Consider the following 20,061-nt stretch of genomic DNA (forward strand, 5'->3'; position numbering starts at 1 on the left):
TAAGAAGAGAGACAGAAATAAAACAGTTGTCAGGAAAGTAAAATGAGAATAAAAACAACAGCAACACAAAATTAAAGATGAGAATAAATGTTCAGATGATGGTCAGGATTGTAAAAACACAAACGAGAGAAATCAGAGATTATTTGGAATGATGCCTCCATTTGAAAAGAAGAACGCCATAACATTCCCAAGAGAAATATATGCAGAAAAAAGTGGACATAAAGTTAAGGGATTAAAATATTGACAGCATTTGTCCATGAAAATCAGAGAGTGCACTGTAGTATTCAGTCATAATGCTTAAAATATAGTGAATTGTAAGACAGATGCACTGTTTTGTGTTATACATACTCCCCTTTGGTCCTTTACGCAATCTGAATTTTTTAAATTTGTCTCTGTAACTGTAGAAAGCTTATTGAGGTGTGTCTGAATTTTGTGAATAGATTTTGAATGTGTAGATGCCTAGACATTTTAATTCAAAAATTATAAAAAAAAATATTCCATGTACCAGGGCTATTTGTTGGTTTAGTCAACTGATTAACAATAATTAATAATATAATGATGTCATTCCTTTTCTAAGTATAGATTACATGGTCCTGCCACCAATTTTTGCACTGGTTACTGGAGGTTTCATTTTTTGCTGTTATTTAATATGCTCTTGGAGCTTCCCAGAGTATTTTACATTACAAGTGAGAAAATGGAAGAAATGTTCTATTAGGAAGGCATATGCTCTTCCCTATCTGCTATACTATACAAGAACATACATTGGGATATGATATCATTATGTGATTGGAGTAATTATGATGGAAGACCATGTGAAATAGATTAGAATATGTAAGTGATTGGATAATCATAGAACTTATTATCATCTAAAGAAAAAAAGTACAGATATGGCCCCTGTTCTTTTCCTTTATTCTGTTTAAGACATATGCCTACCATTTCAAATAAGAGCACAGCAAAATAAAGTCTGAGTAATGAATCTGTTAGCAGTGTAGTTAATATGTGAAGCGGCATCACCAGATTTCTTGATTTGCTGGTTGTTTATAAAATCAGTTCAGCACTTTCAATCTCTGTTAGAAAATGCAAATGGTTCATGATAAATTTCTGTGGCCTTTCAGTGTTGCTTCTTTTGTAGCAAGGAGAAAAGCGGTTCTTTTGCTCTTTTCTTTTTCTCTCTTTATATTAAAATATTTGTGAAACTTCAAAACACATCATTACAAAAGACAATCATCTTAGGGTAAACTGCAGAGGGAGGTGGGGACAAGCAGCGGCTACAGTTACAATCCAAGTTTAAGTTCTTGGACGTGTTACAGGCTCCCAAAAGTCAGCAAAGTTTACCTTTGGTTAGATACTATTTTAAGCCTTCCTAATGTCAAATTCAACCATTTGTCCTACTTCTTTTTAGATATGGAGGAGACCATTTTAATAATAGTACTAGCAATGTGTGGTATCTGCAAATGATGCTGTGTTAATGTTAGAGATGTGGCATTGTAGAGAGAATTTTGTGACTATAGACCACCATGAGTTTCCTATTTTCCTTTATAAGGCACATTGCTTAACCTTTTTAGTCAGTTTGTTTTCATTGTTTAATCATTTCAGTGACCTTATCTGTAAAATAAGACTAGTAATTATGCCCCAGAGCTATTTTGAGGAACTTACATCACACAAATTGATGGAAGAAATGACTAAAAATTAGATGTTTCTTCAGTCTACCCTCCCAACACACACACACACACACACACACACACACACACACACACACACACACACACACCTCTCAGAAATACACAAAACTATTTCAAGGATTATTTCTGTTTTAAAAAGAAACAAATTATCAATTGATGTATAATCACTGAATAAAATTAATGGTCTCCATTTATAAGTATTGAGACATGTAGCACTGAAGAGATTGAGTTATAATAGATTATGAGAAATATAAATATATTAGAAATATATGTTTTGGGAAATCCAGAGTGGAGAAAGAATTTAAGGGCTAAAATATCATAATTCTATTTTGCTCACTCTATTTCTCCACCAAGAATTAATTTTTCTCTCTTGGCCATTTTCTTTTCAACTTCATCATCTAAACATTAGAATCATTCCAACTTATCTTTTGAATTTGTTCTTGTCAGTCATCTTTGCTAAGCCTTGCTTGGTCCCTCCCTTCACTTCCCTGGTATTCTTCAGGAGTTTCAATCATCCAGCCCGTGCTCCATTATTGTTTACTTTGGAGGACAGGGTGCATGGTCCATGCTAAGCAATCGTCATTGATATTAAAATTCAGTAAGTATTTAGTTGGTGTGAGCTTTTCAGGAAATGAGAGTATACTCTGTTTTGAATTTAAAGATTGCACCTTAAAAAGCCCATATTTATATATTTTTCTTTTAAAATGAAAGTAAATGGAATATAACAACATTAATACAAAATATGAGTCCAGGTAAAATAAAATAAGGAACTGAAAATAATGTGTAACTACCACCTTATGCTGTCTCTTTGCTGTTCATAGTGGAGTTGCTACTTGGAAGTGTTACCTTTTTATATTTGTAAGGCTTCTTCCATAAGTAGGGACTAGTAACATTTCAATTAAATACACCATAAAAATTTCTCTCAAAATTTCTCAAAATTGTTAATGTGTTTTCCTGCTTCAAAACGCAATTGAAAGATGTTAGATGTTTATCCATTTTTAAACCTATAATTTTATTCTAAACCAGAGTTGAAGAATTTGAATCTACACTAAACTAGCTGTATGTTCTGCAATTATTGAATAGAATCATATTGTAGAGATGTTTTGACCTATTTAAATTTGCATACCTCACGTTTTTAAATGGTCAAAGAATATAAAATTAAAAGAAGTTTTTAGCTCATCATATTCTCCTTTTCTGTGTTTAAATATTCTTTTATCTTCCTTTGTTCCCTTCCTTAACCCATCTTCTCCACCTCAGAACTTTACATTTGAACTAAACTTCTGCCTACAGACTAATAGCCACAATACCATTGTACCAATAGACTACTTAATATAAAATTTATGGAGCTGAAAGTATGTCTTGAAATTGTTTTAAGCTCATGCTCTTTCAACTAACAAGTAAAATCTCTATGATTTCATTGACAATACTGCCAGTGGTGTGAAGAGACTCATGCAAATTTTCAAACTTGTATTCCAATCTACCAAATGAGCAGACTTTTTTTTTTCTTGCAGTTGTGCAATAAGGAAATCATTATAGTACTCAAAACTAACACTAACCTAAAGTACAAAAGTTGTGCCTTATGTCCGGTCTAATCAGAGTATCTTTCTAACAGAAATTAATATTTAATTGGCTAGGTACGAAAAGAGTATGGGAAATGCCTACGCACACATTGCTGTAGTGGTAAAAGTACAGAGAGCTCCATTGGCTCAGGGAAAACTTCTGGCTCTCGAACTCCTGGACGCTACTCCACAGGCTCACAGGTAACCCATGTGTCTGTACTTACCTTACCTCTCTTTTACATGTAGTTTGCTCTAAGTTGCTACCGTGTGATAATGGGTGATTGCCTAACTCAGATTTCTACCACATTTAGTACTTGTAGTTTTGGTGTGACTAGCTGGGGAATGATTCTGAGAAAATTTGAAGGAAACAAAAGTCTATTAAATACAGGAAACACAGAGTCTGTTCACATACTAATTAATGGCTTCAGATAGTTTATAGCTGAATGAGTCTGGCAGGTGAAGAATGGCATTTCCTACTTAGTCTAAAATCCAAAGAAGGTAATATTTTACATATGTGATCCAGAGGTTTATTAGTTCCATATTTAGTATAATGACTATCACATAGAGAATGTATATAGTTAACATAGAGAATTTATACTATTATCTGTTACAGGGAATTACGTTATTTATCATAGTAGGATAAACTTTATAGGTAGGTGTTCTTTGGTTTGACTCTTAGCACTAGCTGTGACACAGAAAAGTTTCTATTATTGTATTTTTTGTTTGTTTGTTTTTGTGCAAATCCTGGGGATTGAAATCAGGGCCTGGGTATTGTCCCTGAGCTTTTTTGCTCAAGGCTAATGCTTTCACTTGAACCACACCTCCAATTCTGGCTTTCCGATTGCTTTTATGCTATTGTTTGTTTACTTATTTATTTTTTGACATAGAATCTTACTAAATAGACTCCTCAGCCTCAGCCTCTTGAGTGCTGGGATTACAGGAATGTGCCTCTGTGCTTGCCTAGAATTTTTGTTGGATTTTTTTTTTGTATAATTAAACTACTACATGAAAAACTACTGAGAAGAAATTGTTGGTACTCAGTAAACTTGGAGTTGTTAACTTATACTATTGCTATCATTACAGAATATTATTTCACAAATATATCGTTAAAGCTGCGTTGTAATTTTCAAGTTTCCACTTGTATTTATTTATTTATTTTATTTATTTATTTATTTTTGGCCAGTCCTGGGCCTTGAACTCAGGGCCTGAGCACTGTCCCTGGTTTCCTTTTGCTCAAGGCTAGCACTCTGCCACTTGAGCCACAGCACCACTTCTGGCCATTTTCTGTATATGTGGTGCTGGGGAATTGAACCCAGGGCCTCATGTATACGAGGCAAGCTCTCTTGCCACTAGGTCATATCCCCAGCCCCATCAAGTTTCCACTTGTAACATCACAATTCTCTTGAAAAACATTTGTTGTCTTATCATACATAATATAGTGTTAATTTTTATAATTATGAGAGTACAAGCCTATATGAAGTGATAATGACATAAGTACTACATTTAGGTAAAATGAATAAATATGTTACACAGAATGGTGACCTTACATAAAAAAAGAAAAGCAAATTTTGGGGATATGAAGGCACTTTTTCACACCAAAGCATTTCTACAATAACCAACTCCATGTATTTAACTTTGTTATTTATAGAAATATTGAGTGCTTTCTTTGGAATGCCATCTGTCTTCCAAGCTCTGAGGACAAGACATGGTTAGATGACTTCTCTAAGGGTCCGTAGATTTCACACTATATTGGAAAACAAAAAAATGTCCACAAACAAACCAAAAGAAAATAGCAGCCTGTGAAAATACTTAGACAGAAAGTCTAGGCCAGGCACCAGTGGATCACACCTGTAATCTTAGCTACTCAGTTGGCTGAGATCTGAGGATTGTGGTTCAAAGCCAGCCTGGGCAGGAAAGTCTGTGAGACTCTTTTCTTCTATTAAGCACCAAAAAACAAAACAAAACAAAACAAAACAAAACAACAACAAAAAAACAACTGTGGCTCAAAATAAGGCCCTAGCCTTGAGCTAAAGAGCTTGCAACTGGGATCCTTAGATCTCAGCCTACTGAGTAGGTCAGATTACAAGCACTTTTTAAACTATGAGATGGCCAATTGTCCTTCCCAATTTGACCCATTTAGTTTCTATTCATCTTAGTGACTTCTTAGATGTATTTTGATTCATTATATAATACCTTTGAAATAATACAATGTATCATATGGGAAATTGTAAAAACATATAATAAATAATAGAAAAGCATCTGTACACCTAGTATGCCCCTTAGGAAACAGAAGATGTTCAACATATTGGTTACATAGCCTCTCTTTAGTCAAATAATATCTCTCCAGTAAGTTATCCTAGATTTTGTTCCATTCACTTCTTTACTTGTAGTATAGACATTTACAAATTTACCTTGTGAAAATTATCATTATTATTTCTGATATGTATCATCATATTTCCCACAGTGTTATTATGTATTAATATATATCATGGGATATATAATGTGTATCATGATGTATACTGTATAATATATATTATGATATACATTAGATCACATATTATGTACATGTATATCATGACATACACTATATATCATGATGCATAGTATATCATGTATATTATCATTATATAGTATACAATATATTATATATCATGATATATAATGATATATATCAAGATATATGGTATGTTATGTGTATTATGACATAGAGCATATAATATTAATTATATATCTCATGAATATATTTTCATAGGACTCTTTTTCAAACATAGAAAATTTAGGGGGGGGAATGAGAGAGGAGGTAACAAACAGTACAAGAAATGTATCCAATGCCTAACGTATGAGACTGCAATCGCTCTCTATATCAGTTTGACAATAAAAATTTTTTAAAAAGAAATTTTTTTATTGACCAAACCCTAGTAGGAAGTCCCTCAGGCCTGTGACAAAAAAGAAAAAGTGTTTGTTTGTTTGTTTGTTTTATGAGAATCTATGGTCTCAGGACTCTACTTCTGTTCTTTTTCTTTCCTTTCTTAGAGCCGAATCCGTAGAATGTGGAATGACACGGTTCGAAAGCAATCAGAGTCCTCCTTTATTACTGGGGATATCAACAGTTCAGCCTCACTCAACAGAGGTAATTACAAAGGATTTTTCATATGTTTTATTCTTCTGATTGTTTTAAGAAATTCTTCAATCCATTGCTTTGCTTGCACATTCCGAACCATGTGAAGGAAATATTGCAAGGGTATAAAACCTGGTTGAGTGTAGCAATGTGTTCCATTATTCATAGACTCTTTTAAAACTACGCTGAATTTTTAGGAAATCTTTTCTGAGAGAAGTTAGATGCAAACCTTTTTTTTTTTTCTAGTCATCTGTCACATCTATAAACTGGTGAGCTGTCAGGCCTCAGTGAAAGTCGTGAAAACGGGCAGTTGTGGAGTCAGTAAGCCTGTATGCTTCCACATTTTCCCAAGTAAAAAGGGATTCCAAGGGGCTGGGGATATGGCCTAGTGGCAAGAGTGCTTGCCTCATATACATGAAGCCCTGGGTTCAATTCCCCAGCACCACATATACAGAAAAGGGCGAGAAGTGGCGCTGTGGCTCAAGTGGCAGAGTGCTAGCCTTGAGCAAAAAGAAGCCAGGGACAGTGCTCAGGCCCTGTGTCCAAGCCCCAGGAGCGGCCAAAAAAAAAAAGGTGGGGGGATTCCATATTCTTTATGGGAGTAAAATTACACTGTCTAATACATACTTAAGGCAGCCTGTGTTCGTGGGGAAATTAAATCTAATCTTCACATTTAAAGGATTTACTTAAGTAATGTAGGGCATTCAGCAATCCAGAAGAAAATGTGCCTTTGTGTGTATGGAGATTCTTCGTGGGTATGTACTTCTAGGCAAATCGCTACCTCTACATCCTTTATACTTTTGAAGTGAAGTTCACTTAACCTAAGGTTTTGTTTGTAATAGATATTCTGTCTCTATTTTTTCCCTTTGTCCTCTCTCTTTTCTTTCTCCTCTCCTTCTCTCTCTTTGTCTGTCCCTCACTGTGAAAGATTACAGTTTTATCAATTTCACTCTAGTTAAAATGACTAGGTGCTGTTAGTTTGTGCTTGGAAACATTTATTAAAATTTTATCTGGGAAGGTTTTATTTACATGAACTTAATTATTTTAGTGTCAGTGTTATTTTTTAACCTACTACTAAAAATATTAGGTCTGTCTTCAACCTGTTTTTGTCAGCTTTCTATTTCATGTAATTTTATATGGAAAAATATTTTGGCTTATAATTAAGAAATATTCAGAAATTGATTGTCTCAATTGAACTAAAGTAGATGTCAGTTTACATTTATATGCAAAACAATAGGTTGAATTGAATTTGATGTAAGGATCTGTGTTTTATCATCTTCATACTGAGTTTTATTTGTTATTTTTGACAATAATATAATAACTATATTCTAGTACTTATTTTAAATCTTCTACTTCACTTTGTTAATCAAGTATAGTATGGGAGAATGGCCCTCTAATATGAGGATAATACATTAAAATAAAACAGCAACCTACTTCTTTTCCTTTATTATTAGTTTGCTTTTATGTGTTAAGTGATCTAGATAATCCCTCTCTAGTATTCTGTATTTCAGTTTAATTTCCATGTTGATTTTGAAAATGTATGTAAATGTCCACATTTTATTTTACCTTAATTTCCAAGTCATAGGCAGGTAATTGTTTGCAAAGATCTTAATAGTATTAGAACCAATTTGCTTCCAGAATGACTAATTTTTTTATTCTTTAACACATAGAAAATTTGGGTCTTGTTCCAAAAAGAAAAATATCCTAATCAATAGGATTTGTGTCAGAAGAACCTTGAATTTAATCTCATTAAAGAATGAGATACTATCATTTACACGATACACTGAGTATCATGAGGAAAGTCACAATATGTTAAATTATTTTCACTAGTGTTGTTATCAATATTGATATAAAGACAGTAAGTATATCTTAATAAAATTGCTTTAATTGGAAAATGTTTGCGCTCTAAATATGAAATACCTTCTTTAATACTGTTATTTAGTTCCTTATTTCATCCTCAAGAATTTCAACAACTTGGAATAGTGATAATGGGCCAGTTGAAACATTTTTAAAGAAACTTACAATGTTTTCATTTGACACACCCAAGCATAAGATCCTTAATTTTACAGGAAGTATATTAAAGTTATTCAATGAGTGTTATTGTGGGTGCTACTGAAAAGCTCACTTTAATGACATCTCTGGGGAAGGGGTTGAGTGTATAATCTGAGGGAAGTCCAGTTAGGAGATTTCTCCACCAAGATATATACCCTCCCTCTCACTAACTCCAGAGTTGCTAGTAATCAGAATGTTCTTCACTTCCTGAATTCATTTCCTGCCCCACCCAAGGTAGAATTTCCGAGGTTTATTATTTTCTCTCATTAGTTTATATTTTACAAGACTGGAATACTTTAAATTTTTTTATTTCTTCATATTAGATCTTGAAAGATGGTCTGTAACCTCCTTCTCTAATCTTGTCTTACTCCCCAGGGTCCTATCTCCCCTGCATTCAGGCGTGTGTATCATACGTAGGTAGGTGACATCTGAGATTCATCTTTCCAGATAAACACTTCCGTCACCTCAACTACATAAATTATTCACTTCTGTTATTTGAAAGACTATATTATCTACAGTTACAATGAAAATCTTAGACACTACATCTTTCATTTTTTACGTACTTTTAACTTCCCATTCATCCTTAGTTACAGCCAGAAATTGTTATAAAATTCAAACTCCATTTCTTTCTTTCTAAGGTGGATATGTTAAGCCTCTCATTTTGTCACTAAAGATGACTCTTGAAAACTATAAGCTATTGTCTGAACTCTGTTCTATTTAAATTTTGATTTTCTTTATTTTCATGCCACTTTTCAATACACAAAAGACTATTGTTTTAAATTTCATGTCTTATCATCCATTCTTCCAACCAAGAACTATGGTGATCATCTTGAGGATCTATTAAGAATTAAGGATTGACCATGTAGTACAGAATGACTTCTACTTATACTTTAACCATATCCTTTATATTCTGTTCTTAACCAACAGGTTGCATCATATAGATCAGATCATTTTTTTTGGACTATAATAAACCAGATAACTACTGGGATTGTATTCCTTGGTATCATGTGAGACTTTGGAAGATTTATTAGCAATTCAGTAAATATACAAATTCATATGTAGTCTACTTGAGAGTTTACTGTTAGGTCCCTTATATCTTTAAAATGTTCCACTTAATCTATGGCTTTTTAGTATCTGCATCTATGAAGGTATTTCTCAAAATGGTCCTAAACTTTTCCAAGTTTTTATCTTTCTTCTTCTCTGCTGCCTCCTTGGGTGAATTGTTACTTACTCAGGCAAATCCAGAATTCCTTGAAGCCTGAAATGCTGTCAAGTTAACATCGTGGATGCCCCTATCTACAGATGTAGAAGGAACTTTAGAAGAGCAGTACACTGGTGGCTGAATATAGAAAGCTTGAACAAAGGTTCATGCACAGCTAAACTCAAGTGTTCACTAACTTGTAGGTCTGTGGGAAAATGTTCTCATTGCTTCCTTAAATATTAACTAGTTTGCATATGCCATGAAAATTCAGTCCATGCGCAGCTGACCTCTCCCAGGGCTATATAGTACTCTTAAGGCAAACTTTCAGTAGACCCCACATCCTATTATGGGTGGGAAGGACTTTCAGCTGTCTTTCCCAACCTTATCTCCTTCTCAAATCTGTGTGACCAAGCCTTATCTCCAAAAATTTAGATAAAAAGAAAATGTCTCCAAAGCTTGAGTTTAATCCAAATACACACACACACACATACACACACACACACACACACACACACACACATTCTGTACTGACAAATTTCTAAGTCACTTCAATTAACTATTGAACATTTTCATTTACTCCTAAATAGAAATTAAAATGTATTCTGAAATTAGATTTTATAGGGCTTATCTTATCTTATTTTAAATACTACTATTCTTTTTCCCATTTTCTTTTTATTTACTTGGTGACATTAAGGCCAGAAACTTAGTTCACAATCAAATTTTCCTAAGTACATTTTGTCAACAAGGTATCTTTTGGTGAATTTCTAAAGTATATCAAATCTCATCCCAACTTGGAGTTACTGTGACAGCTATACTCCTGGATTAGTAATATGACATTTCTTCTGGAGCAATGATTTGGCTACCTATATCATGGGATTTTCATTTGTTCATTTTTGTTTCTTTATTGTTTGTCCTTAAATGCCCATCTTCTATTTTGCCAACTAGTTAAAGTAATGCAAATTCTTATACAGGAGATATCACAAGTAAAGTTATATTTATTTAAGCCACACTTAGCTTTCCTGTGTCAGAAGAGCAATCCGTAAATCAATTATATTTTAATATTGATAAATTGTTTCTGAAAATTTCAGTTATACAAATCTACCCAAGCATTCTCAGTAAACTTGTGTGAATAGTAAGATTATGCTTGTGTATTTCTTTTGTTTTTTCCTTTCCTTCCTTCCTTCCTTCCTTCCTTCCTTCCTTCCTTCCTTCCTTCCTTCCTTCCTTCCTTCCTTCCTTCCTTCTTCCCTCCCTCCCTCCCTCCCTCCCTTCCCTTCCTCCCTCCCTCCCTTCCCTCCCTCCCTTCCTCTCTCTCTCCCTCTCCCTCTCCCCCCCCTCTGTCTCTCTCTCTCTTCTGCTGGTTAATTATAGATAAACATCTCAAAGGGACGTTCCTGCCCTGGCTGGCTTTGAACCACCGTCCTCAGATCTCAGCCCTGAGTAGTTGGGGTTAGAAGCATGAGCCACCAGCACCTGGCAAGGTGTATTTATTTTCATATTTTTTCAATGTACATTTCAATTTTCAGGCAGTAGCACAAATGCCTACTAAAAGGTGACCTTACCTGTTAACTAATATTTTTGGAACACAGAGAAGGAGACATTTTCAAGTAGTCATTTATACTTTACTTGTACTTTTGCATAGTAGTTCCTGGAATGAGCTCTGATAGTTTTTGTTTGTTTTGGTTTCTTTTGGATAATACTTGGGTTTGAACTCAGGATTTTTTCCTTTCCAAGCAGGTGCTTTATCACTTGAGCTGTGTTCCCAGTCTGTTTACCTTTAGTCATTTTTCTGAATAGGGTCAAAGGTTTCTGTGAGGATCACTGTCAATAGAGAATTCCTGTTTTATACCTTCTCAATAGCTGAGGTCACAGGTGCCTACCACCATTCTCAGTTTATTGGATAAGATGGGTGGACTCACTTTGTGTCTTGGGTAGTCTCAAAGAGCAATCCTCCAGATCTCTACTTACCATATAGCTGAGGTTAAAGGAAAGAACCACTGCATGTGGCTTGATGCTGAACTTTAAAGACCTTTGGGAAAATGCTTACTAAGTCTATGCAATTGGGACATAACTAACATACACTTAAGAAGTTATTTGAAAGGAATAGATAATCCATGTGAACTGTGACAATGGTTCCTTGAATATAGTCAGAACTATTTTTTATTTTATTCAGATGTTTACTCATATTTTTGATAGAATGACCAAGGTGCTCTCAGGCAGATAACAAAATTCATCATTCACTACCAATTGTATCTTCTTTCTATGCTCCAGAAATAGATGGGAAGAACAAGGTAGTAACCTGCATGCCAAGTACAACAAATAATAATTTACCTAAGATAATGCTATCCCTGAGACTAGCAACAAGGGCAAACAAATAAGGCCAATTGGCCTTTTAAAATTAGAAATGAGGGGCTGGGGATATAGCCTAGTGGCAAGAGTGCCTGCCTCGGATACACGAGGCCCTAGGTTCGATTCCCCAGCACCACATATACAGAAAACGGCCAGAAGCCGCGCTGTGGCTCAAGTGGCAGAGTGCTAGCCTTGAGCGGGAAGAAGCCAGGGACAGTGCTCAGGCCCTGAGTCCAAGGCCCAGGACTGGCCAAAAAAAAAAAAAAAAAAAAAAAAAAAAATTAGAAATGAAATGCCAATGTTATCTGCCATTTTTTAATTTCTACTTCTGATGGGAAACCATATTTTAGTATCAAAAGATTAAATGCTAGATATTTCCCTTTTCCTTCCTTAGCTAATGATATAAACAATGTCTTCTTTTCTTTCAAATACTGTCCTGCCCTTCACAAGCTTAGAGAACACTAGTGTGTTTCAGAAAGCCCTGCTAAAGATTCAGCGCTGTAGCAGAGCAGGGAGGGGACTAGACCTGTTTTTAACACGTATCTTTTCAATCTCTATTGTCTTTCTGAGAGGTTAGACAGTGAAGCAGAAGAATCTTGACAATGAATTACCCGCTTACTCATTAATATCCAAACGTCTCTATATACTTAGTTTTAATGTTTTTAAAAAGAAAATGTAAATTAAAAATATAAGTCATGTTTGGCTGCGATTAGTGATTTATATAAACTTAATCCACCAGGATAAACAGGCATATTCAATCCTACACTTGGTTAATGTCAGTAAGTATAATTTGGCTGATGTGCATAAAATACATCACATTGCCTCACATTCTTTCTGTTCTAAAGGACCATAAAATTACACATTGCAAATATGAACTCACTCCTAATAAAGTCTGACACCTCAATGAAATCTGAAAAAAGTTAATAATGTGCCTGGATTATTCGTATAGTTTAACAAATCAGAGCAGCATGTTCAACAGAGAACTTTTTGGTATAAGCAAGTGTTAATATGATGAGAATACAAAAATCATGTGGCACATATAATCTTTTCTTTGGGACCCACCATTATCTTTATATCCTTGATAGACACATGGGCGTTTTCCATATCAATTTCTTTCATTTTTACATGTCATCAATAAAGACACAGTCAGATAATGTACAATGGGCTAAAGAAATCTGTGTTAGGAAATAACGTTTCAATTCAACATAAGTAGAGATTTTTTTTAAGTGAGATGCCGAGTCAAATATATACTTAGTGTTACTAGTATTCTGATTTCTAACTCAAAGAGGCCAAATAATGTCCAGGATAAATTCTCTATTCAAGTGGCAATAGGAGATGGATAGTAATTTTGAGTCAATTGGGCCGAAAGTTCTTACTTTTAGGTTGTTGGTAGAACTCAAAAAGAATAATTTTCAAATGAGTCACAGAAGTTCCTTCTTATGCTGAGCGTTCAGATTCTTTAATTTGACTCTCTCAAATAATGTAGTCTCATATAGCCAACTCTACAGTTTCACGTTGATATGAATTTATTGTTATTTGTTATTACTGCTGTAGTATTTACTTAAAACCTTACAGACCACACAGAGCTCTTTATCAATGTAAAGTCTTCATTTTTATTTTATTGCAAAATATGTATTTCTTACTTAGTTCTTACATGGATAATTAAACTGTGAAAAGTGGACATGTTTAAGGAAAAATGTCTCACTGGGTAGAAAAATAGATTCAATAATTATATAATTATATTTAATGATAATTGTGTACTAGTCAATGAAAATAGTTATTAAATTATATAGAAGACTGAAAATTTATAAAGCTCAGTGTTACATACTCATGCTATTTCAAGATCAGCATTTATGTGATAGATTCTTTTATTATTTTCCCAATAAACTTTATTGATTGTTTATCATTATAAGGGATATGGATAAGCACCAAGATGAGTTAATCCATCAACTTCTTAGAATATAAAATACAGCCCCAGAAAAAAATCACTAGTGAAATAAGGAAAATTTGAAAGGATGTGTAGATCAAAGGGTGAGTATCAATTTTATTTTAAAAAAATAAAAATAATATGTTTGCTGAATGAGCCTCTGCCTAACAGAACAGACCTAATTGTGAACATAAGATATGAAATAAGCATTCTCTGAAGTGAAAGTACTCTTATGAGTACAAGGTTTTAATTTATACTTTATTTGGAAAACTTAGTTTCAAAACAGGAAGCATTGAAACCTTAGTTCATCTCTTTATACAAAGAGGAGCTGTGATTGGAGTGTAACTTTACACACAACCTTAATGGCAAAGACGGTCAGTTTGACAAGGCTAAGGAACAGCCAGAAGGGAAGGAAGCTACACTGTTCAAGTAAGGTGAATTGGCACAAACGTATTTGGTACCATTTTAGAATCATGTTATGAATGAAAAAGCGAGCTGGACAAATCACCCAGCAATGTGACTTCTAAATTTTTAATATGAAAAAAACTCACCTGTCGGGACCAGAAGAGATACATAAAGCCAAGTAATCCAACATAAGGAGACTGCTACCCATGAATTCTTAGTTTTCCTCAATTTCAAAATATCTGACAATACCTATTGAAATTAGAACCAACATCTCAGCATATTTTAGATTGAAGTAACCACCCAACCCTTACTTTAAACAAATGTGTCATGGAAATCAATAGAAACATATTCCTAGTGAATTAATTAGCTATTTAAAGAAGCTGAAGGATCTCCAAACCATTTGAATGAAAGTTAAATAGGCAGGTTGATTAAATTTTAATACCAAACTTGTAAGCTATTAAAAGTGCCCAGTGTGATAAATCAGGATGTCAGCTTTTCAATTTATGACTTCACAAAGAAATTATGAGAGAACTCTACTATCAAGAAATATGTTTTGACGTTTATAATTTCATTAATTTTTTAAATAAAGCATTAAAATGTGAAAATGTATTGTGAAATTTATTTCATATAATTTTTAAGAGTATCATGAAGATTCCCAATAGTTATTTTTGTTTTTGGTTTTGTTTCCTTTTTAATAGCTGTCTTATAGTAGTTTCTACTTCATAAAATAGTGTTGCAAAGTTAGACTAGCTTTTGTTTGCACTATGTTTTTGGGTCACTGCTATAATTTTGTTACCTAGAAAATCAAATCTAGGATAGAACATTTAAAACAGATAACACTTTCAAACTGGTTTTCTGTAGTTCTGAAAACTGCCTACCTTTATTTGTATTTGTTTGCTTATTTCACATAAATGGAATTCAAAATTAAACACTGAAAATTACTGACATGCATATCATCAATTAGTGCACTGTTTAAAGGATCTTAATGAGCTTCCATTGAAAGCCTGTTTTGGGAGGGAGGATCCTAGAATGTTTGAAAATCAGACTAAATACATTCAAGCAAAATTTTCAGTTGTGTGGCCTAGGATGAACGAAGCATGCCCTTAGGTCTGTGTTTATGTATTAAAAGCTGGTAGTAGAGCTTGGTACTGGTGGCTCACCCCGGTAATCCTACCTATTCAAGGGGCTACCATGCGAGCATTTGGTCCAAAGCCAGTTGGGGCAGGAAGTCCAATAGACTTTATCTCCAATTAACTATCAAAATGCTGGAAGTAGAAATTTAATTCAGTTGGAGAGTGCTAGAATTGAACACAAAAGCTCAGAGACAGCCCCTAGGATTTGAGTTCAAGATCCAGGAGAGACAGCAAAACAAGTAAAGGATTGAGAAAGAAGACCCAAAGAAGACAAAAAAAGAAGGAGAAGAGGAAGGGAAAGGAAATGGGGAGGGGAGGGGCAAAGGGGAAGGAGAGGAAAGAACAGGAAGAGGAAGAAGAAGAAGGTCATGATAGATTAGATGGTATTAAGATTTTGCTAAATAATAATTTCTAAGTTACAATCTTTCTCCATAATTATACATGTCAGTGGACTGTTTTAACTTATTGTAGCAAGATGGTGTACATATTGTGTACTGATAATTATTTTGCAAGTTTCTTATTTACATCATATTTCATTAGCTGAAGAGACTTATTTTTACTTACACCATTTTTCTATATCATTGACAATAATAAAAGCCTAAGGATCTTTTCTTGAGAAAGAAGTTAAGTCATGCCTATTGCACAGTTCAGAACACAAACCTACATACGGAGTGTATCTCCCGCATTTTTTATTCATATTACCGTCTCATAGAGACTACATCACTGTAAAAGGTCTCTTGATTTACACTCCAGTTTCTGTTCAGTTCTATAGATAATGCTGTCATTAGAGAGATACTGTTTTGACTTATAGAAAAGATGACAGTACAGGACAACATTAAGATCTGAGGATAAAAGTGTAGATGTGTCACTTAATAGTTATAATTTAAATATATCTGTGATATATATGTGTATATATACACACACTTAGACACATTGGTGAAATTAATTCACTAAAAATAATATGTGTCAAAACAAACAAGGCCACAGGGGAATATGGCAGAAGAGGAGATATGTTAATAAAGAAGTGATTATTTGCCATCCCACATCCCATTTGATGAGTCAAATGTTGAAATTACGGCGTCTTTGCTTTGTGCACTTTCAGTGGGTTTGTTGGGTCATAAAGATCTTCTAGGACCACAGTTTGGTCTCCAAAGACCAAGTAATAGTGCAGGGTATTTTTTTAAATTAAAGTTTGATGGGCTATGCGAAGTAGCAATTCAGGCCGTGTTAAGAGCTTTCAGCGCACTTTTGTTACTGTGCTGTCAAAAAGAAAGTGTTTGAAATATGTCCCTGAATATAGATTCCAGTGAGAGCCAGCTCTCATTATTTCCCTGATCTCCTTCTTGTTTCACACTTTCAAAGCGTACTGATCCGCCTTAGATTCCCAGCCCAGAGTTACAAGGCTCACACTGAAGAATTCCAGACAATATAGTCATTGAGGGCCTCCCAGGGTGAGAGCATGTGCTCAATAGTCCTAAGAAAAGTAATATCGCAAATCTGTGACAAAACTATGCATTTCAAATGAGTAGCCTGGTTATTATTGCATTCCAAAGAGTTACATCAATCTCAATATTCTAGTGCAAATAAAGAAAAGAAACCTTCTTAAAATGACTGTTTACTCTTTTCCAAGGGATTTAGAGTCTGTTTTTTTTTTTATATCGTTCTCAGGAAAATGTCTCTCGGCTTTGCCATGTGAAATATAAAAAGGCATTTTGTTTTATATCTTACTGGTGCCAGAATTTTTTAAAAAGTGATTGTCTCTCTTTTGACACTTGATGTGCTGAAATTCAATCTTAACTGCTTTACCATAGATTAATCTGATACAAGAGCTCACCCTCTCTTTTAGCAAATGTGAAGGTAGTATACTAGACTATCAGCAGCAAGTTATTTAAAAACAGCGATTTTTCCATTGTCACTTTATTTTTTACCCTAATTTGAGCTTTTTGCTTGTTGTCAGACAGCCTGTAGTGTGGTTTGCTTTGATTTATGGCATGACTATAATTGTTCAGGTAGCATTATATAGCTTCAGAACTATATACAATTATTTATTTGTTTTTAAAGTTTCAGTATCTTAAAAGGAAACAAGGAAATAGCATCAGGAATTGGACAACAGTCAGTCTTCTATGTAATGTACTCAAAATTACCAAGCTTGCGTATAATAGATGGGGAAAAGACTTTTAGTTTTACAATTTCATGACTGTCAAATTCACATAGAATTTTATTTTATTAGTTAAGTGTGTTTTACTTTCCCCATTCAGTTTTAGAAACTCCAAGACACTTCGTATCAAACAATGATATTTCACCTTCATATCCTTTACCTTCCAGTACATATTTTTTTGAAAATAGTACAGAAGGATTCTTTTCACATACGAAACTACCTACTTCTCCCACAAATACTACCAACTTTATTGTCTTCCAACCGACTAGTCAGAATTCTTAAACTTTTTAGCTTAAAAACAATGACAGATGGTCTGTAACCCATGACCTTCTTGAAAGTCTTCAGTAATTTCACAGCTGTTAGCAGGGAGGTATACAAATCAGAAGCTAGTTGGAGGGAGGAGGAAGAGACAGAGTAGACAGAATCCTTGAAGATAGTTATCAGATTTTAAATGACTTAAGTTAACGAAGGAAAACAACCAGCAGCCAACAAAATAGACTTCTGCATTGACAAATGAAAGCCAGTGCCCCTGGAGAGAAAAGACAAAAATACCTTTGCATGTAAAGGATGAAGAAAGACAAGATTCCCTAAAAGATTAAAAATTATAGACATTCTGTGCAAGCTGTCTTGTTGTTTTTTTTCTGTCTGTGCTTTCCTTCATGCATCATCAGTGCTATTCACCAGACATATAACTGATATGTCTAAATATGAGTGTGGATGGTACGAATGATGTGTTCCTTTTTTTTTTTTTTTTTTTTTTTTTGCCAGTCCTGGGCCTTGGACTCAGGGCCTGAGCACCATCCCTGGCTTCTTTCTGCTCAAGGCTAGCACTCTGCCACTTGAGCCACAGCACCACTTCTGGCCGTTTTCTATATATGTGGTGCTGGGGAATCCAACCTAGGGCTTCATGTATATGAGGCAAGCACTCTTGCCACAAGGCTATATTCCCAGCCCGATGTGTTCCTTTTTACACCTAAAATAATTGCACATGTTTGAGATGGTAATAGGAAGAAAGATCTCTGAAAGACCCTCTAACCCCAGAGGGACCTGGGCAAATCAAATAATGAGTGGCAGCACAGTAATAAAAATGTGGCTTATTTTGAAGTTGTGATTCTTTTCATTTGTCTCTACTACCTGGAAAGGTCCCTGTATCCAGTAAGGAGTTTCTAAAGAGAAGAATGTGGGCTGGGAATATGGCCTAGTGGTAAAGTGCTTGCCTCGTATACAGGAAGCCCTGGGTTCGATTCCTCAGCACCATATATATAGAAAAAGCTGGAAGTGGCACTGTGGCTCAAGTGGTAGAGTGCTAGCCTTGAGCAAAAATAAGCCAGGGACAGTGCTCACATCCTGAGTTCAAGCCCCATGACTGGCAAAAAAAAAAAAAAAGAGAGAGAGAGAGAGAGAGAAAATAATGTGCATTGTGTTTATAAATCTTTAATTATTTTATGTGTTCATATGGATCTAGTATAAATAGCAGGTGAGTCCCCTGTTAGGATGGTGAGTCCTTAATTATGGCCGTATATCAGTAATTGATTCAGGATATCGTCAAGTTCTAGGAAGCAATATACCCTAACAGCAGAGAGGCTGATATTCCAATTACTGTTTCCTGTAGTCAGCATTATATCCCAACACTGTGCAGATACCATTAGTACTTCCTCCTTAGTACTCCTAGCAGAAATTGACCCTAAATAATATGAAATAAATAAAATCAAATTTAAAATGTAATGTTTCTTCCTAGATCAACAGGCTTACTAACCAAAAGTACTTTCTTTAAAGCTCATTAAAAAAATTACAAACTGAAAAATATTTTTTTTCAGGGAAAAAATAATTGGATTGATTATCTATGAAAACTTTAATAATTTCATTAGAATTCTTTTATGCAATTTCTGGAATATTTTTCTGTGATTAGCCTTTTTTTTTTCATCTTGACCTTTTGGTAAACTGAATGATTAAGAAACTAAAATATGGAGCCATAAACTTCTTGCTTATGCTTGATTATTCCTAATTAATTCTTCATTCTGAACCACAAAATTATTTCATCTGAGCACAGAAGAATTTGGGCCTTTGTTATATTTTAAAACAAAGGAATGCTGTATATTTTAAGCTGGATGAAGAACTGAAAGAAATAGCATCCCCTATACTCACTACCTTGTTTTCCAATTAAATTAAGTGAGGTAATGAATCATAATGAATGGAAATAGAAAGGAAGCAACAGTAGCTATAAAGGTCTCACTCCTTAGTCTTTGAGGGAGTACAAAATAGAGTGTTTTTCTATTAAAAAATATTGTAACACTTTTCATTCAATTCTAATTCTTTGCAGAACATATGATGTAAACCTGTGAGTTAGTTCCTAAAAGAAGGGATACTTTCCAACTCTAGCAATCTGATAAACTATATTGTACTACATATTAGTAAAGTTTTGAATATTCTAATATTGAGGTTTAAATATTGTTAGTTGGCAGATAAGTGACTGTGAC

At 34.3% G+C, this 20,061-nt stretch overlaps 1 protein-coding gene across 5 annotated transcripts in view; it reads left to right on the top strand.

Moving 5' to 3' along the window:
- Positions 1 to 20,061, top strand: part of Adgrl3 (adhesion G protein-coupled receptor L3) — a 648,664-nt gene that overhangs the window by 618,855 nt on the left and 9,748 nt on the right. For all 5 annotated transcript variants that reach the window (XM_048363857.1, XM_048363853.1, XM_048363854.1 and 2 more), the window contains 2 exons: positions 3,317 to 3,442; positions 6,275 to 6,371. In XM_048363857.1, the coding sequence (XP_048219814.1) occupies positions 3,317 to 3,442; positions 6,275 to 6,371 (223 nt within the window). The remainder of the gene's footprint in view (positions 1 to 3,316; positions 3,443 to 6,274; positions 6,372 to 20,061) is intronic.

This window comes from Perognathus longimembris, chromosome 16 (assembly GCF_023159225.1).
Source record: "Perognathus longimembris pacificus isolate PPM17 chromosome 16, ASM2315922v1, whole genome shotgun sequence".
Classification (NCBI taxonomy): Eukaryota; Metazoa; Chordata; class Mammalia; order Rodentia; family Heteromyidae; genus Perognathus; species Perognathus longimembris.